Below are 26,364 nucleotides of genomic sequence, written 5' to 3'. Positions count from 1 at the left end.
ATACTCATGTCAGGAACCCAAAGGAAGGCTAAGAGGCTAAGGAGGGGAGGGCTGACAGAAGATACATTCTTTCTTCCTCAATTCTCATTCTTTACCATCAGCAAAATCTGAGAACACACATTTGGGAGGCCAGTCCTTGGTTCTTCATATTTGATTCTCTTAGCATCCCAGTGTCTGCTTTCAGAGGCTAGGGAGGTCATGTGAGGGTAGTAGATGGCAATGGGGCAGAGGTTTTCTGGTGACACTTGGCAGGAAGAGATGCAGGCAGGAGTCATCAGGGCTTTAGTGGTCATGGTGTTAGGGTCTGTGGCTCCTACGAAGTCAAGAATAGGGATGAGGTCAGGAATCCTTGTTGAAAAGTAAATATTTAAGGGCTAAGCAAGTAGATTAGGAATTAACATTAGTAATTTTAATATTATGGACTTGGGTGCTTATTGCCTTACACAGGTAGACCACTTTAGGTTTACAAAGCACTTTTATATCCATTATCCCACTGGAGCCTTGCAATTCTGGGAAGGATGGGCAGGTCTTATATATCCACTCTTAAAGATCAGAAAACCGAAGCCAGTTTGCATTCCCACCAAGAGGGTTCCCGTTTCTCTACATCCTCACCAGCATCTGTTGTTTCCTGAGTTAATTTTAGCCACTCTGACTGGTGTGAGGTGGTATCTCAATGTGGTTTTGATTTGTATTTCCCTGATGATGAGTGATGTTGCAGCCACTTTGGAAAACAGTGTGGAGATTCCTCAAAAAGTTAAAAATAGATCTACCCTATGACCCAGCAATAGCACTGCTAGGAATTTACCTAAGGGATACAGGAGTGGTGATGCATAGGGGCACATGTACCCCAATGTTTATAGCAGCATTTTCAACAATAGCCAAATCATGGAAAAAGCCCAAATGTCCATCAACTGATGAATGGATTAAGAAGATGGGGTATCATACAATGGAATACTACTTGGCAATGAGAAAGAATGAAATCGGGCCATTTGCAACAACATGGATGGAACTGGAGGGTATTATGCTAAGTGAAATAAGTTAGTCAGAGAAAGACAGATACCATATGTTTTCATTCATATGTGGAACTTGAGAAACTTAACAGAAGACCATGGGGGAAGGGAAGGGGAAAAAAATAGTTTAAAACAGAGGGGGAGGGAGGCAAACCATAAGAGACTCTTAAATACAGAGGACAAACTGAGAGTAGATGGGGGGGTGGGGAAGAGGGGAAAGTTGGTGATGGGCATTGAGGAGGGCACTTGTTGGGATGAGCACTGGGTGTTGTATGTAAGGGATGAATCACGGGAATCTACCCCCAAAACCAAGAGCACACTACACACTGTACGTTAGCCAACTGGCCAACAAATTCTATTAAAAAAAAAAAAAGAAAAGAAAACTGGAGCCAGTGTCAGAGTCAGTATTCAGCCCTGGGTCTCCTGGCTCCACACCAGTTGTGTTTCCCCTTATCATGTTGGTGTGAAGCAGCAAAATCCTCTTTATGAACTTCCTGCTAAGTCTGCCCTGTCACTGGGGTAGGGATCTCTGAGGTTCCAGGTTGAAGCTCTTTCAGCTGACTAAAGACAGAACAGTGCTGCTTGTGGACAGGGTGAGGGGGGTGAGGGGACCTCTAGTGGTGCTCCCAGGCACCGCCCCCCCCCCCCCAGCTCCTGGTCAGCACCACCCCTCTTTGGCTCCGCAGGTGGGCACAAAAAAAATACAGCTTGTGGGGGAGTTTCTGTCCCAGAGCTTCGACTTCCTGACGAGCCCTCAGTCCTTCCTACGGGAAGCTGCCATCAACTTCATAGGTAAGATGCTTCCTCCTGGCAGCTTTTCCCTCTTGTCTTCAGCAAGGGACCCTCCTTGACCTTCCACAAGGGCTAAGCCAGAACCATGGTACTGTGAAACAGGTCACTTCCTTTCCTAGCTCTGACCTGATTAGAGAGGCTGTTCTGTGACCCAAGCTCAAAGTCCATGTTAGAGGGGCACCTGGGTGGCTCAGTCATTTGAGCATCCGAATCTTGATTTGGGCTCAGGCCCTGATCTCACTCTTTGTGAGATAGAGCCTCATGTTGGCTCTGTACTGACAGAACAGAACCTGCTTGGGATTCTCTCTCTCCCTCTCTCTCTCTTCCTCTCCACAGTTCACCGGCTCTCTCTCTCTCAAAATAAATAAATAAATAAATAAGCATGAAAAGAAATCCATGTTAGAAAGGCTGGAGGAAGAAGAGAAGGCTCTGTGCCTTTGCCCCACTCTGTGTGGGTCCACTCACACTGACTGCACTCTGCTTTGGGGGGAAAAGAACCATACATGTTTGAAAAGGAAACAACTATTGCTTCCACTGGAACCCCATGGATTTTCAAAAATATTTTTGTTTCAAATTATAATAGCAGCACAATGTGTGTTTGTGTTAGAAAACTTAAAAAAATTCAGATTGGCAAAAAAGAAGAAGATAAATAATGCCAGAAATTCTACCATTTGGATTTAACCACTGCTAACATTCTAGAATTTTCCCCTAAGAATATACTACACACACACACACACACACACACACACACACACAGCCATTTTAAAAACCATGAAGTTTGGTATACTGTTTTTTCCCTTGCCTATCACAAATACATGCCATTACATACCCTTCAACATTTTTTTTAAAATCACTGCATAATATTAATTCCATTTTACAGGTAGATTTATGAAACTATTTAACCAGTTCTTATTTTTGAATATTGAGACTGTGTCATCTTTTGTTTTTATAAGCAGAGAGACAGTGCTTAAATCTCTACATGCCATCATGATTATTTTAAGATAAATTTCTTCAAAAAATTTTTTTTCTTAATGTTTGTTTTTGAGAGAGAGAAAGCACGAGCAGGTGAGGGGCAGGAAGAAAGAGAGGGAGACACAGAATCTGAAGCAGGCTTCAGGCTCTGAGCTGTCAGCACAGAGCAGGACACGGGGCTCAAACCCAAGAAGTGTGAGATCATGATCTGAGCTGAAGTTGGATGCTCAATGGACTGAGCCGTCCAGGCGCCCCAAGATAAATTTCTTAATAAGTAGAATTGCTGGGCCCAAAGGGTAGGCACAATTTTAAGGATTTTGGTGCTTAAACTGCCGTCTAAAAAGTTGCAATCATTTCCCATTGTTACCAGTACTGCATGTATGTATCCATGTTGCAGATATTTGCTAACCCTGGGTAGTACTTTAACGTTCATTACCAATTTGATAGGTGAAAAGAGTAGCTTGCTGTTGTTCTGATTAATATATATTTTTTTTACCAGTAGTGAGATTAAACATTTTTCCCATGTTTACTGACAATGCATATTTTATTTTTGCAGATTAGTTAGTTGCCTCATGCCCTTTGTTCATTTTCCAATTGGTGTGGGAACCCCATGGAGTTTGACACCCTGGATTCATGCCCTACTTGTCATCTGCCAACAACATTTTCCTGGGTCACAGCTGCTCTGAGCATTGCTCTTTCACTAGAATACTGACACGTGGGCCACAGGGAATCTTGGAGAAACATTTCTTGCTAGAACTGGTTTACACACTTCCTTGTTCGCTAGAGGAGGGGAAAGGGTGGCCCAAAGGTCTGGAATTCTGAAAGGGCTTTACATCTGTCCTATCCTTAGGATTAACAATTAAGAGGTTAACCATGAAACGAATTCACGAGGATGATGTGGAGCTGTTACAGAATGGTGAGTCGGGGCCTTGTACCTGGGTTCTGGGTACCACAAGGCATGGGGCAAGACAGAAAGGGGAATCCCTTAAGGACATGTTTTGTTACTTTAAATAAAGTATGTCTTTACCACTATAAATGTTATATGGACAAGGAGAAAATGGGGAGAAGTAGGAGGAAGAAAACAAGTTATCCATTGTGTTGCTGCTTAGAGAAAAACAAGGCTAACCAAAATGTTCTAGTCCCTCAAAATTTATCATGTGCCGTCAGTTGCTGATGCTACAGTGGTGTTCAAGGGAGACACCCCCTGTCCCCTAAAGAACTTGCAGTTTTGTGCTCTTTTTTATTGCAGTAAAAATATTTTAAAGTTAATTTTTATTTACAGAAGAAATGCATGAATGTAGTCTGTTTGCAAAAAAAAAAAAAGGAACATTATTGATAAGGGTAAAGTTCTTTTTTGGGGGGTAAAGTTCTATTCACCCTCAAGTCTGGCTCCTCTACCCTCTTCCCCTGTTTGTTATGTAGTCTTGTATGCTTTTGCTGTGTACACATAGAATATATATGTTATGTAACATATAATATATACTGTAATATATTATAGGATATACAATGTTATATATATGCATACATACATATATACATATATATATATATAACTTTCTGCAACAGATATGTGTGTGTGTGTGTGTGTGTGTGTGTGTGTGTGTGTGTTATACACATATGTCTCCTTGTATACAGGTGTAAGTGTTTCTCCGGGCTGGATACCAGAGAGTAGGCTTTTATCATGCATATTGAGCTTAACAGGGTTTAGAGTAAAACATTTTAACCTTCCTTCCTGTGTTGACATGAGTTCCAATTACCACCCCTCCCAATTTACAGGCTTTTGTTACTGAATATTTTAGTTCCTTTTTTTTATAACCCAGAACTTAGATACTATGATTCTTGTTGTTACATTATACAAACAGTGAGGGCTTACTGCAGCTTTATATGCTCTCCATTCCTTTCTCTATCTCTAACCATCCTTCATTTTTTTTCATCCTGAAGTACACTTTTTAGAAGTTTCTTTAGTGCTAGTATCTTGATGTTATGCTCTCTTGGATTTTGCTTGTTTGTAATGACTTTTTCTTATCACCATTCTTGCAAGGTAGCTTTACTAGTGGCACAATTCTTTTTTTTTTTTAATTAACAATTTTATTTTTTAAAAGTAATCTCTATATCCAATGTGCGACTCGAACCCACAACCCGGAGATCAAGAGCCACATACTTCCCTGATTTAGCCAGCCAGGTGCCCCTAATAGTGACACAATTCGAGACCAACAGTTTATTTCTCAGCACTTTGAAGATATACTACTGTCTTCTGGCTTTCTTTGCTGCTAAAAGGAGCCTGCTGTCATTAATTTTTGTTCCTTTGCAGGTTAGTCTATCCCTTTTCTCCAGCCAATTTAAGATTTTTCTTTTAGTTTTTAGTATAGCAAATAGGGGACCTGAGTGGTTCTGTTGGTTAAGCATCTGACTTTGGCTTAGGTCATAATCTCACAGTTTGTGAGTTTGAACCCTGCATGGAGCCGGCTTTTGATCCTCTGTCCCCCTCTCTCTCTCTACCCTTTCCCCACCTGCTCTCTCAAAAATAGCTAAACATTAAAAAAAAATCTAGCAAATAGTATAATAAACCCTCCAACCCTGTCCCCCAGCTTCAACAAGTATCAACTCATGGTTACCTTGTTTCCTTTGTTTCTCTACCTACACCCCTCCCTGCCAGCTTATTCTGAGCCAAACCTCAGACTTCATATTATTCATCTATAAATATTTTAGTATATATTTCTAAATGATACTCTTTTAAAAATTAAAACATTAAACAACTGTTTTAATAATAGACATGTTTTGGAGTAGAATGCAAATTATACATGAATTTTTAAGATAAAGAGGTTCTAAAGATTTGTGGAGTATATGAGATTTGAGGTAATTCATCCAGACCCTTGAGGCTACGCATTTATTCTCTTCTGCCTCTGAAGTTAGGGGTACTTCAGAGAAGTGTTTCCTAGTCCCAGTCTCTAATCCTCCTAATTTCAGAGGCTGAGTCATTTGTCCACGATCATAGAAGTGAATTACTGGGAGAGCCAGAGCTAGAATTTCCAATTCAGGGAACTTTTTTTTTTTTTTTAAGTTTATTTATTTATTTATTTTGAGAGAGAGAAATGGAGGGGTAGAGAGAGAAGGAGAGTGAGAGAGAATCTGAAGCAGGCTTCACGCTGTCAGCATGGAGCTCCATGCAGGGCTCAATCCCGTGAGCTGTGAGATCATGACCTGAGCCGAAGTCAGACGCTTAACTGACTGAGCCACCCAGGTACCTCCAAATTCAGGGACCTTTGCACTAATGAATGCTCACTCCATTGTCCTTTAATTTCATCAAAGTCCTGAAAAAGAGGGAACAGGAGTTGGGGTGTGGAGGAAGAAGAGCTGAGATTCCCAACGTATATCAGAAGAGAAATTTTACCTCCCCTGCAAAATCCTTTGGTCCCTAAAATAGCCAAACAGCCATACCTATGTTTGCTATAGGAGGTACTTCTGCACTTGCTCTCAATTAAATTAGTTTCTTAATTATTAAAGACCTGCTGTCTACCAGGTATTCTTCTAAGCCCTGGGAAATTGCAGCGAACAAAACTGATGTCCCCACCCTGCTACAGCACTCCTTCCAGTGGGGTAGGGGAGGAGCCCTAACCAAGTACATATGTGTTAGATAGGCACTATGGAGAAGGTGAGGCAGGACCAGGGATCCAAGGGTCAGAGGGCGGGGCAGGGGTGCCCCCACTGTTAAGAGGCATTGGAGCGGAGACCTGGAGGAAGTGAGGGAGTGAACCATCTGAGTAGCTGAGGGAAGAGCACCTGGCATGTTCAAGGAGGAACAAGAAGTCAGCGCGTTCATGTGGAGTGAGCAAAAGGAAGAACAGGAGATGAGCTCAGAGAACAGCAGTGGGGCCAGAATCCTGCCAGCCTTTTCGGCCATGGTAAGGATTTAGGACTTTGCTGTGGGTGGTAGGGATACTTCAGGAAACACAGTTCTCAACTCCTCCAAGGTGGGGGGGTGGGGTGGGAAGGATTCAGGGTGCTTGTGCTAAGTGGTGCCTGTGTGATTCATTCCAGTGCCAAATGGAAATGATGCTTGAATTCTTCCATGCCACAGTTTGCTTCCTTTGATGCAGAGACAAGATGGAGAGAATGTTGGCTTTTACAGCCCTGCCCGTGTGTGGGTCCTTGTGTACACAAGAGTGGGTGTGCATGTCAGAACAGCCTGACACGAGTACCACAGCTTTGCTGTTGTCACTGTTCTAGTGCTGCACATGCTTGTCCTCAGGGACCTGCCTTCTGGTTGGAGCCCACTTACCTTCCTGGGACCTGCTTCGAGCTAATACTCTGGATATGCTGCTTTTAAAGGGATGGTGGCTATGGGGTGCCGGGGTGGCTCAGTCGGTTAAGCGTCTGATTTCAGCTCAGGTCATGGTCTCACGGTTCATGGGTTCAAGCCCTGTGTCGGGCTCTGTGCTGACAGCTCAGAGCCTGGAGCCTGCTTCTGATTCTGTGTCTCCCTCTCTCTCTGCCCCTCCCCTGCTTGCACTCTGTCTCTTTCTGTCTCTCAAAAATAAATAAATGTAAAAAATAAATAAATAAAGGGATGGTGGCTCATCTTTCAGAGGAAATGCCTAGCAGGCACTGCAGAAAGACAAGTTTTTGTTTCCTTTCTGGCTTATTCACTGCTCTTTATCTAGAGAGTAAAAAGTGGTGAGGTAAATGAGTTTTAAGGGTCTTTTCTTCCAAGTCAATGTGTAATGAAAAACACAGGCTCCAATGTCGGCTAGCCCAGTTTCAAATACTGGCTCTCTCAATAACGAGCTGTGTGAATTTGAGCGAGTTACTGTCTCTGTGCCTCAGTTTCTTCATTAGTATCGTGAGGATAATAGTACTGATCTTAAACATTGTTTAAGTATCAGATACAGATGCATGTAAAGACCTGTGCTTTGCTGGGCACAGACGTGTCCCACAGAACCTTTGTGTTGAGTTGGCTTAGTCTTCTGGACCGAGGCCAGGCAGGGTGCCAGAAGCAGCTGGCAGAGAGGGTGCTCAGAGTTCTGGTCAAGGAAGAATGAGTTTGTTAGCTGCTGTTAAGAGTAGCCATGCCTTCTCCTGCCTCCCAGTGACCAGGTAGCAGCATCTGTCCCATTAGGGCTCTAACCCTGGCTTCTGACCCTAATGTTTTGTACCTCTATTGCCTTCTCATTTTCTTTACAACTGAGGTCTCTACTGGGTAGTAGAGCCCTATTCCCAGTGACTGGAGCATGTCAGGGAAGGTACACCTAGAATGAATACCCTAGACTCCTCAGCATACCAGAGAACTGCCTTCCTCATCCCAGCGAGCCTCTCAGAAAGACTGCCTAAATGATGTAGACAGGAGGGACTTTTTTCCCCAACAAAAGTAATTCCGGTTACATTTACACCCATATCTAGTGCCTAACAAACCTTGCGATCACGAGATGGCTCTTCACAGGATTTATGTATTTACTGTGTAGCTTGAGCCCAGTTCTTCCGCCTGTGCTAAGTACAAATGAGATCAACATGAAGTGTAGACTTTGATGGGCTTGAAGGCCCTTTTGAGCCAACACCTGTCCTATTCTCTTTATTCTTTGCATGCTAAGTAATTTCCAGTCTCCATCCCTCTGTTCCCACCTGGATCTAAGCCCTCCTGTAGGGCATTCCCTAACTGGACCATTTTAACAACCCCCACCCCTGTCTCTTCTCTACACAGAAGCCAGATTCTCTTTGAAACATGTACATTGAATCATGTTGCCCCTTGCTTAAAACCCTTCAGTGGCTTTCCATTGTTCTTCAGGTCGAAGTCTGGTCCCTTACCTTTGGCCACGAGGCCCTGATTGATCTGGTTTCTGACTATCTCTCCACCCTTAGCCTATAGCACCATCCCCCCCACTAGAAGGTGCAGCTACACTGGCTACTTTCTACATTGTGAATAGAAGCCCCCATCCCAACCTTCAACCTTCGGGAGTGCTTCTGCCCTTTCTCTTCATGTAGCTTCTTACTTCTCAGCTCAAATGTTGCCTTCTCAGAGAGGCATTCCCTGACTGGCCTATCTAAAGAGCTCCTTCCCAGGTATTCACTGCCATTACTCTGTTAAATTCCCTTCCTCATACTTCATTTACATTTGCTTGTTTGTTTTGTCTTTCCTCCACTAGAATGTTAAGTTCTTGAGGGTGGGGAATCTTTCTTGTTCACCACTGTACCCCTAGCACCTGAGTGGATAGTAAGCGCTCAGTAACAGCTGTTGAAAGAATTAATAGTTATTGTTTATAACAGTGAAAAATTGCAAATGACCTAATTATTCACTAATAGAGAGTTCATCAAAGAAATTATGATAGAATCATGTGATTGGATATTACAGTGTATAGCAGAATATTTTGTGGGAAGAAAAAAATGTAAATCTTATTTTTGTAAAAAGAAGTGTCCATATTCGGTATTTAAAAAAATACTACTGGCGTGACTGACTGGCTTAGTCAGCACAGCGTGCAACTCTTGATCTCGTGGTCATAAGTGTGAGCCCCATGTTGGGCACAGAGATTACTTAAAAAATATATACTGCAAAGATAGGAACGAAAATATTAACAGTCTTATCTCTGGGCGAGGGGTGAGTGATTTTTCTTTCTTTCCTTTAAAAAAATGATTTCTATTTAAACATTTTTTCTACAGTAAAAGAAGTATTACTTTTACGGTGACAAAAATTATTCTAAATGAAGTTATAGAATAATAACCTGGCATGTGGGGTGGAAAAAAATGGCATCCTTGGAGATTGAGAATCTGAGTTGACCTCCTTTCTGGTTTCAGCTATTGGAAGTCTGAGGAATGATCCTGTGGAATCTATCCAGTCTTTGGTCACTACTACCCTGAAAAACCTTGATGAATATCTTAATCCCGAGTCTATCTCTGCTTCCAGGATGAGCCAGCTGAGCAATAACATCTTCAAGGTCACTGGCATGAAAACCTCAGAAAGAAAGAAGCGACTGTTTAAGACTGTCAAACAGGAAAGAGATGATGATGACAATCAGAAAAAGAATATCTGGAATTGGCTTCGAGGCCCTCTAAATTCCTTGTGCAACTGGCACAATAGGAGGGTGAAAACTACTCCACTCATAATAGGCAATTCAGATAAATAATCAATATGGTCACAGGTCCCAACATCTGAAAGTCCACCTACAGAAGCTGGGCCTGCCCCTAAATAAGTTGCACCTAATTGCTCTGGGACTGAAGCCTTTTCCATTTGTTGTCCAGATAAGCAGTACTTTGATTCACAGTAGCTCTCCTACCTTTTTCCAACTGGACGGGCTACCTGGGATTAAACCCAAGGAGGTGGTTTTGATCCTAGAAGGCACAGTATGTGTCTCTCCCTAGGGGATTGTTGGCTCTCAGCATATACATTTGTCAATAAAACTTATTTTCTCATCCTAAGACAAGGTGACTTTCATCCTAGTTTTGGGGGATTGGGGATAAACCTGAGTGACAGGGACAGCTTTGTATCTCCTTCAACCTTCAGGTAAAATTCCAAATGACGAGAGTGAAGAGGAGTAGGATGGTGGAACAGCACACCCCTTGGTTTCTGATCCTTTGCCCCCCACCGCCTCACACCTTGGATGAAATTCCCAGGCCTGACACACTTATATGGGCACATTCAGATTTCAGGTTGGAACAGAAAAAGGTAGGCTGTGGGTGTAAACAGTGGAGTGGCAGTAACACCAGCCCCATCTCTCTCACTTAAAAAAGCACATCAGATTGCAACAGAGTAAGTGACATTCTTGTGGGGATAAGTTTGAGTCCATTCTAATTTGTTTTTAAAAATCACTCTAGGGGTGCCTGGCTGGCTCAGTTGGAAGCGCATGTGACTCTTGACCTTGGAGTTGTGAATTCAAGCCCCATGTAGGGTGAAGAGATTACTTAAATTAAAAAACACACACACACACTTGGGGTGCCTGAGTGGCTCAGTCACTTAAACATCTGGCTGTTGACTTGGGCTCAGGTCATGATCTCACAGTTTCATGGGTTCAAGCCCTGCATCGGGCTATGTGCTGACAGTGCAGATCCTGCTTGGGATTCTCTCTATCCTTCTCTCTCTTTACCTCTCTCCTGCTCATGCTCTTTCTCTCTCTCAAAATAAGTTAACTTAGAAAACAACACTTAAAAATCACTCTAAAACCCAGACTTGAATCCTTGCTCCCTCTCCCACATAACCATTATTAGTGACTAGTTCTTTTATCCTACCTCAGAGCTCTGCACTTCACTGCTGTGCATCTGACGTCTCATCTAGAAATGGCCTTGATAATACTGCCTGTGGATCCTCCAGTATTGTTTCTCCCCTTCTTTTTTTTTAACTGTGTGTTTGGTTGCCTAGAAAAATGAATATGTTTCCTATCCTGCCTTGCTGCTAGGTCTGACCCACCCAGGTGGGTGGAAGAGAAAGTAGCATATATGACTTCCAAGACATGTTCTTCAAGGGCAGGGGCCCATCCATCTTTGTCATGTCTCCCTGGTGACTGGAACGTAGGCATGATGGTTGGAGCTAAATAGCTATCACAGATCATCAGGAGGAAGTGATCACTGAAGATGGCAGAACACAAGGATAGAAAAAACCTAGGCCAGTTATGACGGTAGAGCTGTTTACCAGTTTGGATACCTTCAGACTTTATCTGGGGGGTTGGAGGGTTAGAGGTAAAATTTTATCTGTCTTACCCAATGCTATTTGAGTTTTTTGTCACAGGCAAAACCCAATCTTGATGGATTTACTTAAACTTTCAACATTGCTGTACGGATTAAAGAGGATAATGAATATGAAGTGCTTAGCAGTTTGCCAGGCACAAAGTAAGAGGGCAATGATTTTTTTTTTTTGTTTTTTTTTGACAAAGGTCATGCCAGTTAGGTATTGGAACTTGGTTCTTTGAAGTTTGAAAGATGTGGAAAGACCAAAGAACTAGTTCCCACTCTGGTCAAATTGATTAAATTAATTTCTTTGAAGTTAACCATGATGAGAATGGTTTTGATTGCTTCTGAATTTTATGAACTTTTAGATAAAATCTTTCTAAAACTGTTTTCCTCCTATTTAAAAATGAGAATATCAAACTTACCTTATGGGTGTTATGGACTGAAAGGAGATGGCTGTGTACTTTGTATATAAATAAGTGTTTACTAATGGCTATAATTATTACCTGGGTATGATGGTTAATTTTATGTGTCAACATGGTTGAGCCATAGCTCCCAGATATTTGGTTAAACATTACTCTGGATGTTTCTGAGGATGCCTTTGGATGAGATTAACATTGCAATTGTAAATAAGTTAATCAGACTGCCCTCTATAATGTGGGTGGGCCTCATCCCATCAGTTGAAGACCTGAACAGAATAAATTCCTGGGACGCCTGGGTGGCTCAGTTGGTTAAGTATCTGACTCTTGATTTTGGCTCAGGTCATGATTTCATGGTTTGTGAGACTGAGCCCTATGAGGGGCTCCATGCTGATGGCATGGAGACTGTTTAGGATTCTCTCTCTCTCTCTCTCTCTCTCTCTCTCTCTCTCAAAATTAATAAATAAACTTAAAACAAAACAAAACTGACCTCCTGAGAGCTAGAAGGAATTCTACCAGCAGATGACCTTTGGACTTGAACTGGAACATGAGCTCTTCCCTGTGTCTCCAGCCTAATGGGCCACCCTATATATATTGGACTTGCTGGCCTCCATAATTGGCAATTCCTTAAATCTATCTTTCTCTTTCTACACACACACACACACACACACACACACACACACACACACACACACCCTATTGGTTCTGTTTCCCTGGAGAACCCTAATTAACACTAGGTAGTCTCCTCTGAATGAGTAGAGCAGCATCAACAATTTGGGATGACGTAGGTGTGGTTGGTGAGAGTTGGCAGAAGAACTAAACTTTAAAGGAGAAACACTACTCTGACTTAGCTTCTGAACCCAAGCACTGAGACTTTCCCTGCTTTGTGTATTGGCATTTGCCCCACTGGCCTTTGGCCTACCTTTTCGTTCTGTTTTTGGCTTTCTGACTTTCACTGCAATTTCCTTCAAACTTGGACTTCTCAGGATACCCCCAACCCTGTCATGATCTCTAATTCTTGCCACCACTCCCTGGCTGCCCATTCTGTACTAGGACAGCTGCCTTGTCTGTATCAGGATTCTGTAGGGCCCTTAGTCTTGTATTTGGGGGAGATCTTGCCCAAATCAGGCTACCTGGCAGAGGAAGCTGGTCAATGGCAGAGGGAAGAGTTGCCCTTTCACTTGGTCCTTGTATCAGTACCCCCTGTCTTCCTTTGCATGGTTTCCCCTTCTTCTGCCTTCCAGCACGCATCTCCCCCTTGTCTCCTCCCCTCCAGACTCCTTGAACGGGTGGAGCACTTCTGCTCCTCCAGCCTTCTCATCATTTAGACTTTTCTTAACCCTTGCAAAGTGATTTTGTTCAAACTACTGTCCTGACTCTCCCTTATTAAGTTGCCAGGGAATTTCCTTCTAATTATTGTCCTTCTTGACCTTGCTGTATCCAATATTTTTTATCATTTTCTCTTTTGGCTCTGTGGTGGCCCTAATTTGCATTCTACTCTTCTAGTTAATCAATCTCTCACCTTCCTTTCCCCCAAATGTGGCCATTTCTTAAAGGTCATTCCCTGCTGTTTTCTTCTCTTTAAAAAAATGTGTGGTAAAATATATATAACATAAGATTAACCATATTAACCATTTTTAAGTGTAATGGTTTAGTGTCAAGTATGTTGACTTTGTTGGCAACCAATGTCCAGAACTCTCTTCCTCTCATAAAACTGAAACTCTATACCCAGTAAACAATAATTCCCAATTTCCCACTTGCCTCAGTCCCTGGTAATTTCCATTCTACTTTCTGTCTCTATGAATTTGACTACTCTAGGTACCTCCTTTAAGTGGAATCATACAGTATTTGTCGTTTTGTGACTGGCTTACTTCACTTATCATGATATGATGGTTAATTTTATGTGTCAACTTGGATGGACCATGGTTCCCAAATACTTGATTAAACATTATTCTGGATGTTTCTGTGAAGGTGGTTTTTAGATGAGATTAGCATTTAAATCAGTGGACTTTGAGTAGAGCAGATTATTCTCCATAATGCATGTAACCAGGTGAAGGCCTTAACAGAACAACGGATTCCCAGAGCAAGAGATTCTGCCAGCAGACACCCTTTGTACTTGAACTGCAACTCTTCCCTGAGTCTCCAGTCTGCCTGCTGGCTTACCTCACCAGATTTTGGGCCTGCAAAGCCTCCACTTTGTGAGCCAATTCCTTAAAATAAATCTTTTGCTATATACATCCTATTGAATCTCTCTGGATAACCCTGACTATAATGTCCTCAAGGTCCATCCATGTTGTAGCAGATGTCAGAATTTCCTTTCATTTTAAGGCTGAAAAATACTCCATTGTATATAAATACCACATTTTGTTCATTCATCTCTTTTTTTTTTTATTTAAAAAAAATTTTTTTTTTCAACGTTTATTTATTTTTGGGACAGAGAGAGACAGAGCATGAACGGGGGAGGGGCAGAGAGAGAGGGAGACACAGAATCGGAAACAGGCTCCAGGCTCTGAGCCATCAGCCCAGAGCCTGACGCGGGGCTTGAACTCACGGACCGCGAGATCGTGACCTGGCTGAAGTCAGACGCTTAACCGACTGCGCCACCCAGGCGCCCCAGTGTTCATTCATCTCTTGATGGACACAGGCTGCTTCAACCTTTTGGCTATTGTGAATAATGTGGCTATAAACGTGTACAAATACCTGTTCAACTCCCTACTTTCACCACTTTTGGGTAGACACCCAGAAGTGGAACTGCTATATCATATGCTAATTCTATTTTTAATTGTTTGAGGACCCACCATACTGTGTTCCATAGTAGCTATACCATTTTACATTCCCACTAGCAGTGCACAAAGGTTCCAATTTTTTCATGCCCTTACTAACTACTCTTGTTATTTTCCTGTGTGTTTTATAGTAACCATCCTAATGGGTATGAGGTGGTATGTCATTGTGGTTTTGGTTTGCATTTCCCTTGTGATGAATGATATTGAGGATTTTTTCATGTGCTTGTTGGCCAACTATATCTTTTCTTCGGAAAAATGTCTATTTAGATCCTTTTGCCCACTTTTATTTCTTTCTTTCTTCATTTCTTTACTTATTTATAAAGTTTATTTATTTTGAGAGAGAGAGAGAGAGAGAGAGAGAATGAATTCCAAGCAGGCTCCATGCTATTATTGAGGGGCCCAACATGGGGCCTGATCTCACAAACCATGAAATTGTGACCTAAGCCAAAATCAAGAGTCAGATGCTCAACCAGCTGAGCCACCCAGGCACCCCTCCTTTTGCCCACTTTTTAACTGGGCTGTTTTGTCTTTGTTGTTGTTAAGTTGCAGAAGTTCTTTACATATGCTAAATATCAGCCCCTTATTAGATACATGGTTTGCAAATATCTTCTCTCATTCTGTAGGTAGCCTTTTCACTCTGTTGATTGTGTCTTTTGATGCACAGAAGTTTTAATGTTTATTGTTGTCCAATTTATCCATTTTTACTGTTGCGCCTATGCTTTTGGTATCCTATCCAAGAAATCATTGCCAAATCCAAATCCCCTCTGTTTTCTTCTAAGAGCTTTATACTTTTAGCTTTTACATTTAAATCCATTTTGTGTTAAAATTTAACTTTTTTTTTTTTTTAAGAGAGATAGTGAGTGAGCAAGTGTGGCAGGGGTTGATCCCATCATGACCTGAGCTGAAATCAAAAGTCAGATGTGCAACTGATTAAGCCACCCAGGTGCCCCCATTTTGTGTTAATTTTTATATATGGTATAAGGTAAGGGTCAGACATCATTTTTTGCATGTCAATGCCTCTCCTCCCCCCTGCATTTTAACTGTTCACATCTTCAGAAATTTTATCACTTAACAAGGCTTTAGTTCTTTTACCCAGGGGTGATCAAATCCATATACCGAGCTTGTATCCCTTTCCTGAACTCTAGTCCTCCATTTTCAAACACTGCTGAATACCTCATGGAAACATTGATGGGGTAGCCTATAAATTCAGTCCAATGAATTAGATCAACCTATTATGTAAGGAAACAGAGTGTATCCCATGTCCACGAGAGTGTGGCTTAATGAGGAAAAGTCATACACCTAGATATGCACTGGACATAGTAATCAAATAAACTAGGGCTCAGAGAAATAATATTAGGGTGCATCTTCCACTGTTCCAGGAGAGGCACATGGATTCTTGGGGATGGGAGAAATCTGGTCTCTAGAGTTTTTCTCTTAGATGACAGGCACATTTCATGGGATTTTCCCAGTAAGTAGGTGATACATTTCACTCAAATTTCTATGTTTTCCTTGTTCTGATTCTATGCTTACCAAGAAATCTTCCAATTCACATTGGCTTCCTGAATAGAAAGAGATAAATTAGCTTCCACTCACTGGAAACAGCTCCGTTATAAAGGAATCCATTGGTATGGATGTAAATTGAGTGATCATGCATTTGTAGTCTGACATTTTTTTTTTTAATTTTTTTTCAACGTTTTTATTTATTTTTGGGACAGAGAGAGACAGAGCATGAACGGGGGAGGGGCAGAGAGAGAGGGAGACACAGAATCGGAAACAGGCTCCAGGCTCTGAGCCATCAGCCCAGAGCCTGACGTGGGGCTCGAACTCACGGACCGCGAGATCGTGACCTGGCTGAAGTCGGACGCTTAACCGACTGCGCCACCGAGGCGCCCCCATTTTTTTTTTAATTTATTTTGAGAGAGAGAGAGAGAGAGAGAGAGAGAGCAAGCATGAGCAGGTGAGAGGCAGAGAGAGAGGGACAGAGAGAGAATCCCAAGAAGGCTCCACACTGTCAGTGCAGAGCCTGATGTGGGGCTCAAACCCATGAACAGGGAGATCATGACCTAAGCCAAAATCAAGAGTTGGGCACAACTGACTGAGCCACCCAGGCGTCCCAGTTATCTGACACTTTCTGAGTTTACTAAGATAATTCAGCTCTGGACTGATGCTCAGTTGGTATTTATTGAATGGATGAATGTTAAGGCCAGGCTATACCTTGGAAAAAAGATGCCTTTGAGAAATCCTGGTTCTGCCTGCAGCATGGCATGTAACTAATGTGTACCCCATGAAACTGCATAACAAAGACAGAATATTCCTATCCCCCTTCAAAATGCATCATTACTCCTGACCTCCTCATTTTTGCTCTACTTCCAATTGCCAAAAGCCTAAATCTCAAAATTTGATTTACACTTAGGACCCAAGTTTACTTATTATTAGATTTTATTTATTTACTGTTAGATTTAGAGCACAGCTGTATCTACAGGGGATCTAAGGAAACTTAAAATAAAAGCATAGGAATGCTAGGGGTGCCTGGGTAGCTCAGTGGATTAAGTGTCCGACTTTGGCTTAGGTCATGATCTCGCAGTCTGTCTGAGTTTGAGCCCTGTGAGCCCGGTGCCGGGCTCTGTGCTGACAGCTCAGAGCCTGGAGCCTGCTTTGGATTCTGTGTCTCCCTCTCTTTCTGCCCCTCCCCTGCTTGTGCTCTGTCTGTCTCTCTCTCTCAAAAAATAAACATTAAAAAAAAAAGCACAGGAATGCTAAATTAATATTAGTAACAGCTAACCTTTGTTGAGCTTTTATAATGTGGCATGCAAGGTACCTTAGCACCTTATCTCACAAGAATCCTGTAAGGTCGGTTCTGTCACTATCTCCATTTTAGAGCTGAGAAAACTGAGGCTCACTAAGGCTCAGAGTGTTTAAACAGCTTGCAAGTTCATTGAGGTTGTTAATAGTGGAGCAGGGATCTGAATCCAGATGGTCTGACTTACTAGAGCATGGACTTAAAATGATCAAGAAGTAATAAGAACAGAAAAAGAAAAGTATCAAAAAATGCTGGTCAATGAAAAACTAAAATAGCACACATATAGCTTTGAGGTTATTAGCAGCAGAGGCAAAAAGGCATATATAATGGGCTTAAGCAGCTATCACTGTTGAGTTATAGAAAATGTATTTGTACGTGAATAGGCAATTTTTTCTCCCTGGATTTGAGTTTGGGAGGAGTTTGTTAAGAAGGTCTTGGAGTTAATTCGGTGAATGGCACCATCTAAGGCTATTTAATAAGAAATGCAGAGGTGGTCTACATAGGGCTAACAGTCTTGATTTTACCTTTGGGACAAAGCCCAGGGTCCAACATTAGGAGTGTCAATCTTGTATATAAGCCATAGAGTGAGGATGAGGGGAAGACAGAGGGTCATATGCAGGTTTATGGCCTAGCAGTAACTGCCTCCATCCCCTCTGTTCCTACCGCTGGCACTCTTGAAGTCCATGTCCCTATTGCATTGTCTGCTTTTCTACCTAACCTGGCTTCTTTGCTTGCTTCTGGTCTCTCTCCCTCCTAAACACCCTTTGAGATAGGGAAACTGAAGGACTTCATACAAATCTGCTTTTTTCTCCTTTTCCTGATTCTATTCTTGCTAGGACTTGCACCCACCCCCACCTTACACATGCCTCATAGTGCAAATAATGTATGTCTTCTTCGTAAGAGACAACATCTAAGGAAGGACCAGGCATGAATGACGGGAGGAAGCCATCCTATGTGTTCCACTGGCACTAGACATCATGACACCAAGACCCTCTGGCTCCACGTAATAACACTTGGGCCCTCCTCTTTGTTCTAACCGGTTCCTGGATGCCTGAGGACACGTACAACAGACCACACTCCTGGATAAAAACCCAGACCCCAAACATAGACCAGACTCTCTCTCCTTTCCTTTCTGAGTCTCCCAGACACTTTGTCTGTAACTGTACTCTTTCTATACTTTCAATAAATTCTGCTTTCATTTCCTGCTGGCTCAGGTTTGATTTTTTTTTTAAATAATTTATTGTCAACTTAGCTAACATACAGTGTATACAGTGTAGTCTTGGCTTCAGGGGTAGATTCTCGTGATTCATCACTTACATACAACACCCAGTGCTCATCCAAACAAGTACCCTCCTCAATGCCCATCACCCATTTCCCCCCTGTCCCAATTCCCCACCCCCATCAACCTTCAGTTTGTTCTCTGTATTTAAAAGTCTCATGGTTTGCCTCCCTCTCTGTAACTTATTTTTCCTTCCCTTCCCCTATGGTCTTCTGTTAAGTTTCTCAAAATTCCACGTATGAATGAAAACACATGATATCTGTCTTTCTCTGACTGACTTATTTCATTTAGCATAATACCCTCCAGTTCCATCCATGTTGTCACCAATGGCAAGATTTCATTCTTTTTCATTGCCAAGTAGTATTCCATTGTATATATAAACCACATCTTCTTTATCCATTCATCCATGGACATTTGGGCTCTTTCTATACTTTGACTACTGTTGATAGTACTGCTATAAACATTGGGATACATGTGCCCCTTTGAATCAGCACTCCTGTATCCTTTGGATAAATTCCTTGTAGTGCCATTGCTGGGTCATAGGGTAGTTCTATTTTAAATTTTTAAATTTTTTGAGGAACCTCCACACTGTTTTCCAGAGCGGCTCCACCAGTTTGCATGCGTGCTTGGTCGACGAGGACAACCTTCCCCGATAGAGGAGGACCGTTCTTCGGTCAAGGGTATACAAGTAGCTGCACTCCCCTGCTAGAACCCCCAAATAAGACACCCCTCCCCCCCGCCCCTCCGCCAGCACTGCCGAGTCCCTGGACCTGGCCTGTTGGCATCACCTTCATACTGCTTCCAGTTTAATATTCCAAGACATTGCCTTTGCAACCTAACCTCTGTGTTTAAAAACATTTTAGTGACTTGCAAATTGCCTACAGTATGTTAAAAAGAAAACCACAGGCCCAAAATGCATCACTTAGGCCAAGTCAGTAAACCAAGACTCAATACCTACCCTAACTGCAGTTTCAACCTCCAGGAATTGTAACCTTTAACTAGTCAGCATGGAATTTCCTGGTCAACCACTAGGAAATTTACTGATATACTCCTTCTGCTCCAGTTGGAAGGGGATGGTGGTGGGCAACCTTGCCTAAACAAATTCCTTGCTAACAAATTCATTTTTTAAAAAATTTTTTTAACGTTTTTATTTATTTTTGAGACAGAGAGAGACAGAGCATGAATGGGGGAGGGGCAGAGAGAGAAGGAGACACAGAATCGGAAGCAGGCTCCAGGCTCTGAGCCATCAGCCCAGAGCCCGACGCGGGGCTCGAACTCACAGACCGTGAGATCGTGACCTGAGCTGAAGTTGGATGCTTAACCGACTGAGCCACCCAGGCGCCCCCAAATTCATTTTTTTAAAGTCTTCTTTGTCTTTAAAATCCTTTCTTTTGTTTAACTTAGTGGAGCTCCCCTATGCTTCCTAGATGGGATGCTATGGATTCAAGAACTGTTTAAAAAAGCCAATTAGATCTCCAAATGTACTTGAATTTTGTTTGTTTTTAACAAGTATGAAGTCTAAGTGTACTATTTTGCTGTTTAAAGTCTTCTACCACCAGACCCGACTTACCTTCATGTCTTATCATCTTCTATTTCTCCAATGGTGCTTCTTAAATTAGAGGCTTCATACCAGGAGTGGGGGGTGGGGGAGGTGGAGCTTTGAAGCGATAGGGCCAAAACCCAGCAAGCATTTCAGACCACAGCCTCTAGGGGTCTGTCATGACCAGGACTCCCAGCGCCAGAAAAAAAGCCCAGCCCAGAGTCTGCCGCGCAAGCGCAGTGGAGCAAAAGGAGACCAACTCCCACCCACCCCTTCGAGTTCAGGGGTGCGCAGGCGCAGTGGTGCGGGGGCGTGGCAATGCAGCACGCTCCTCCCAGAGGCCGACGTTGAGGGAGAGGTGCCGCGATTTCAAATTCCGTAGCGTTATGTTCAGACTCCTCAACTCCTCCCTGGCCTGGACTTCGCGAAGCAGTCCCTCGGGCGAAGACGGTGAGCGTGGTGCCGTGTGAGAAGGCGAAGCGAGAGGAGAGAGGGCAGGCGCTGGTGGAAACGCAAACACGGCGGGCTGTAGTGCAAAGGGGCAGGGCGAGTCGGGAGCGGGAAAGCGTTCTGGAACCGGGGGGGCGGGGCCAGTGGATGATTGGCAGGCTAGAAACCAATGGGAGGGGTAAGGGCCTACCAAGGAGGGTGGGACCTGTAGTTGACGCCCCAAGCGCTTTTGGAGTGAGACTAGCTAGCACGCGTCTGGGGGCTTCAGATTAGCCCGGCTGTGCTAAGCGCTTTTCATAAATTGCCTTATGCAGTGGTCACTACAACCACATGTGAATAAGTGCTGTTACCTGAGAAGACTGAGGCTTAGGAATATTCACATAAGCTGCGATCCCGGACCTGGCCACCCGAGCCCAGTTCGCATACTGTTACTGGCTCTGCTCCACTGACCATCAAGGAATCAAGGTGGAGTAGAGTCCAGTTAAGAAGACTGAGATGAATGGAATTGACCAGCTTGTTGGAGGAAGTGTCATGAAAGTGGAAATAAATACAAGTAGAGAGAGAGAGAGAAGGGCCCAGCAAAGTGTCACTGTGGGGGTTGCAGCCCAGGCTGTCTCTCCGGGCTTTGGAGCATTGCCGTTGTGCAACATGCTATGGCTTTGGATTAGCAGCAGGTGCAGGAAAGCTTTTCTTTTGGGGCTGTGTTGTCTCCCAGGTGTGTGAAGTTCAAGTATTTTCGGAGCCTAACAGCACAATAGTACCTGGAACGTACTTGTGTCAGGTTGCTGTAATAAAATACTTTAGGCTGGGGAGCTTAAACAACCAAAATTTATTTTCTCACTGTGGCAGAGTCTGGGAATTCTAAGGTGCTGGCATATTTGGTTCTTGGTGACAGCTCTATTCCTGACTTGCAGATGGCCTCCTTCCTTATCCTCATACGGTGTGGAAAGAGAGCTCCTCCCTCTTTCCTCTTCTTATAAGGCCACCATTCCTAGTAAGGATTAGGACCCCACTCTTAGATTTTGTTTAACCTCAGTTTTCCCCAAAAGCCCTGTCTTCAAATACAGTCTATATGGGGGGTTAGGCCTTTAATACATAAATTTTGGGGGGACACAATTTAGTCTATAGCAATAGTTTATACACAGGTAAATAATGAGTGATAATTGGGTACCAAAGAAAATGAACTCTCAGAATTAATATGTCCCTGAGGGCTTTCATGTATCTTATGTCCTTTATAAGTGTATGGCATGTGCCTTGGCACTGGTGGGGATTTCTAGGGAGAACTCATGTGTGGGGTCGTGGTTGTCCTCCACAAAACCAACCTGAAGAGGTCAGAAAGAGTTACACCAAATGACCTTAATAGCGCTTAGTGAATCCGTTATTCAAGGATTTATGCAAACCCTTCTTTAACTTGTGATTTGGCTTGTGCTGCTTTGGGAATAATGAGATCCATAATTACCACCCACAGGGAAGTGAAATAATAATTGCTTTTCTTCTGTATTGTTTCATGTTGTCATTCTGAAGTTTAGTAACCAAGTCTTTCTTTTCAGTCTGCTTGCCCTGGTGGGAGGAAGAGGGAGGAAATATAAAGCCCAAGGGCTTGGAGATCTGGCAGATGGGGGTTCACATCTTGAGTTCAAGCACTTGCTGAGTGACTGGGCAAGTCTCAATCTTTCTGAGTCTCAGCGTTTTCATCTATAAAATAGAGCTAATAAAAATATCACACAGGGTTGCTGTGAGGTTATGTGAAAACAGTTTGAAATTATTAATGGGCCCTTGGACTAGATATTTTAGTCATGGGGACTATTCTACCCACACCTCTGAAGAACAGAAACCTCTACCTACAGCCACCATGTCAAGCTGGCTATTCTTTTATTTCATCAAGATTTTTATTTTTATTTTTATTTTTTATTTTTTTTATTTTTAAAAAAAAAATTTTTTTTTTCAACGTTTATTTATTTTTGGGACAGAGAGAGACAGAGCATGAACGGGCAAGGGGCAGAGAGAGAGGGAGACACAGAATCGGAAACAGGCTCCAGGCTCTGAGCCATCAGCCCAGAGCCCGACGCGGGGCTCGAACTCACGGACCGCGAGATCGTGACCTGGCTGAAGTCGGACGCTTAACCGACTGCGCCACCCAGGCGCCCCTATTTCATCAAGATTTATGTGAATACCTAATAGGCGCCAAAGTACCTATTCTGGTGCTAGGGGCAGGGAAGAACAAGACAGACAAGTTTCCTCCTTTTATGCTGTGTATATTCTGGTAGGGGAGGATTGTAAATAAAATAAGTTCAGCTAGTGCTAAGAGCTGTGAAGAAATTAAATACAGGGTAATAAGACAAAAGAGTCACTTAAAGTAGGGTGGTGTGTGTTTGGATGGGAGTGTTATTTGACCCACATGGGGTGGCCAAATAGGGAGGGAGTCATTTTTAAGGAGGTAAGGGGAGTCCTAAATGTCCATTGTTTCCCACGCAGGGGTGGAAGGGAGTGGTGGGGAGTAAGCACGAGGCCCAAGCTGATTATATCAGGCAGGGTAACTCATCAGTCTATAGGCTGACCAGTGAGTGATCTATTTTAAATGGAGAGGCAGTGCTGACTAGATTTTTCTCTTGGGATTTAGAACTAAGAAACATGGAAAGATTTTTCCCTTGGCATTGAGAGTTGGAGCTGAAAGGTAGAGGGTGCGAAGAGGCCTTGTGCAAGCTGAGGTTTTGGGTAAGCAAAAGCTATGAGTAAGCAGAGGAGGTCATTGAGTGGCTCCATGTGGCATGTGACTGAGTGGGAGAAGGACAATCCATGGGTGTTTACTTGCTGGTGAAGTTCTTGGAGCCCTCTTAGAATCCAGACTACTTTGTAGTTGTGGTCTGCAAGAAATCACACTCTGCTAGTGCCTTAGGTTCTAGGTTTTGGCACGTTGTCTCAATTTTTAATTTCTCAATATGTATATTTTCAGTAGATCTCCCTTTTACTTATGCTAGTTATCTTTTGCCAGACGAATCTTACTAAAAGAGCCATATGGATCTTGGTTTGGATCCCTGGTTTTCCTCTTATTAGCTGTGCCTTTGAAAACTAATTTCTGTAAGCATTAGTATCCAGCAACTGTATCCTTAGAGTGTGGTACAGGTTAATTGAGATAATAGTAGTAAAAAGGCCTGTGAACTGATCAATATTTGTTAGATACCTTCCTCTTTTATTCTGATCTGAATGGTTTTTTGATTACATGCCTCCCTCTCAGTATTGACTTGTCCTAGTTTTTAAAAGTCACCCCCTTTTTTTAAGTTTATTTACTTATTTTGAGAGAGAGAGCATGTATAAGTGGGGGAGGGACAGGGAGAGAGAGGAGACAGAGAATCCCAAGCAGGCTTCACACCATCAGTGCAGAGCCCCGTGTGGGGTTCTATCTCACAAACCGTGAGATCATGACCTGAGCTGAAACTGAGTCGGACGCTTAACTGACTGAGCCACTCAGGTGCCCGCAAAGTCACCCTTCTTGTAGTTCTTTCACCTCTGTAGTCCTTTTAGGTGTCCCTAAACTGGAAGAACATCATGGCAACTACCCTTATTTCATAAATGTATGGACACTGTCATTAGTCTTATTGAGGCCAGTTACATAGCAAGTGGATTTCAGATTGATAATTATTTGTATTTAGAAGAGATGGGCCTCTCCAATAGTTTGGAGCAGTGACTTCCAAAAAGAGAGTGGGAACCAGGATGGAAGAGACGTCCTCCAAATGGTAATGAAGGAAGAAAGGGTATGGAGAAGCTATCTCAGAGAAATTTGGTTCAGAAGAGGAGGGAAAAAGGAGCCGCAGAGTTCTTAGACCTTGGCCTGGCAAGGAACAAGAAATGCTGTGGTCTCAGTATTGGAAGCTCTGGCAACCAGGTCTTAGTCCCTGTGAAGAGAGCTTCTCCCAGCCTGCAACCAGACAGAAAACTCTTTATTTCTTAAAGCTGGAGAAGTTTTAGGAGGAGGCTCTGGTTTATACTGGAAGTGGAGGCTAGGACGAACTAAGAAGCACATTAAAGATACCTGTGAAATATGTATGTATACGTGAACCTGTGCCTCAGAAAGAACGTACCAGTAATTCTCTGCCTGTGCGTCATGATCTTCCAGATCTTCCCAGCAGGCTTCAGTGAGGTAGCTGTGCCAGGCAAAGGCTGCACTGTGGAGATGTGAGAGAACCGTCCTGCAGAGGTAGCCAGGAGCGACATCCTTGACATCAGGGGCACAGGTCTCTGAGAGGAAGTCTGTGCACTTTTCCTGGAGGCATTAGAAGGGTGTCTAAAAAGCGAAATAATCCCAGGTAAAATGGCAGGGTGGTTTCTGTTCAGGGGCTTTAATAGGCGGCTTTCTGTGTAACCATTTCTGATAAATGTCACCAAGTGGATTACATGATTTGGGTATGGCTTCGTGACGATACCTGGATTGGAGAGAACGTGGTCTCTGCTTGCAAAACAGTGTATAACCTAAGGAGAAATTCCATAACTAGTATTGAGACTGCTCTTAGGAACTATTCTAGATTTCAAGCCAGTACTTCCAGGTTTATTTTTTCCCCCTAGGACCATGGCTAATAAAACCCAGGAAGATGGTGGCATCCATTTCCCTTTTCCCTTCACACCCTATTCCATCCAGAAAGACTTCATGGCTGAGCTCTATCGGGTGTTGGACGCTGGCAAGATTGGAATATTTGAGAGTCCAACCGGCACTGTAAGTATGCATCATCAGGGGCTAAGAAGTGTCCTGAGAGACCCCTGATTCCAACACTGCAAAGGCCACCTAGCATGCTTGTTAGTCTAGGCAGAGATTTTCATGGTTTGACGTCAGGCAAAGTAGTTCTCTCAGTTTATCTTTCTGAGTAATAGTCACTTCCTGTATTAAAATGTTAAACAGAAGGGCACCTGGGTGGCTCAGTCAGTTGAGCCTCTGACTCTTGATTTTAGCTCAGGTCTTGGTCTCAGGGTCATGGGTTTGGCTGAGCCGTGTTGGGCTCCGTGCTGGGCATGAAGCCTACTTAAAAAAATAAATAAATAAACACAGCCCCAGAATCTGAGAACAATTAGGCTAAAGAATTTGATCCCAGTAGAAACCAAGACCTGTAGCACTAAAACTTTCCAGATTGTTCTGGGTACACAACTGCTTTGATGTTGAGAAACAAATTAGTTTGGCTTTTTCACAGATTAAACCTATCAGTTTAGTCTTTAGGAACGAGGTTACTAAGTGCCGAGGGTTCCCATCAAAGGGCCCTGAGTTTTTCCTTCTGGGACTGGAATGAGAGAAGGATTTATCAGAGGGTGGCCTTGAGGAGGATTAGGGCTATGGCAAGCAGTCCCAGCCTCTTGCCTCCTGCTCAGAAAGTACCGTGTGATGGTGAGATGCCTGCGTTGATGTGAAGGTCCCCCAGTGAGGCTGCGACCTCCTGGAGGCCGTCCTCCATGTCTCTGTCATCCGGTGGAGCTCGGCATGTTCGACCCACAGGAGGTTCTTAACCCAGTGCAGCAGTCCACTACCAGTCCACTGAGGTGTTCTTAGTATCAGCAGAGGCTTCCTGGTAAATATATTTGGGTGTTTCGAGTCCTTATTTGACCATTCTGCAACAGTTGGTGGTGGTGAACATATCCCTCTCCTTTGTGTAAAGTGATCCCAAAACATGAATCAAAAATAATGCATGTCAT

The 26,364-nt window shown here is 43.2% G+C and overlaps 2 protein-coding genes and 1 long non-coding RNA gene across 7 annotated transcripts in view; 2 read left to right on the top strand and 1 right to left on the bottom strand.

The window, feature by feature from the left end:
* LOC122473158 (maestro heat-like repeat-containing protein family member 1) overlaps positions 1–10,178 on the top strand; it is an 82,165-nt gene extending 71,987 nt beyond the window's left edge. For all 3 annotated transcript variants that reach the window (XM_043563347.1, XM_043563346.1, XM_043563345.1), the window contains 3 exons: positions 1,697–1,802; positions 3,625–3,690; positions 9,558–10,178. In XM_043563347.1, the coding sequence (XP_043419282.1) occupies positions 1,697–1,802; positions 3,625–3,690; positions 9,558–9,886 (501 nt within the window). In that variant the 3' untranslated portion in view covers positions 9,887–10,178. The remainder of the gene's footprint in view (positions 1–1,696; positions 1,803–3,624; positions 3,691–9,557) is intronic.
* On the bottom strand, positions 78–20,559 carry LOC122473162. The gene is made up of 2 exons (XR_006294601.1): positions 20,272–20,559; positions 78–313 (listed from the first exon to the last, which is right to left on the bottom strand). It is a non-coding gene; the product is annotated as an uncharacterized LOC122473162 (long non-coding RNA).
* Positions 20,560–20,577: 18 nt separating this feature from the next.
* DDX11 (DEAD/H-box helicase 11) overlaps positions 20,578–26,364 on the top strand; it is a 40,457-nt gene continuing 34,670 nt past the window's right edge. For 2 of the 3 annotated variants that reach the window (XR_006294600.1, XM_043563348.1), the window contains exons 1-3: positions 20,578–20,691; positions 24,806–24,995; positions 25,252–25,399. Coding sequence is in view for 2 of the 3 variants with exons in the window: in XM_043563348.1 (XP_043419283.1) it covers positions 25,256–25,399 (144 nt within the window). In the remaining variant the exon portion in view is untranslated. The remainder of the gene's footprint in view (positions 20,692–24,805; positions 24,996–25,251; positions 25,400–26,364) is intronic. The other variant, XM_043563349.1, reaches the window with a different exon arrangement.

This window comes from Prionailurus bengalensis, chromosome B4, assembly GCF_016509475.1.
Source record: "Prionailurus bengalensis isolate Pbe53 chromosome B4, Fcat_Pben_1.1_paternal_pri, whole genome shotgun sequence".
NCBI lineage: Eukaryota > Metazoa > Chordata > Mammalia > Carnivora > Felidae > Prionailurus > Prionailurus bengalensis.
Note: the sequence above shows the minus strand (reverse complement) of the source record. Positions and strands in the feature narration are given on the sequence as shown.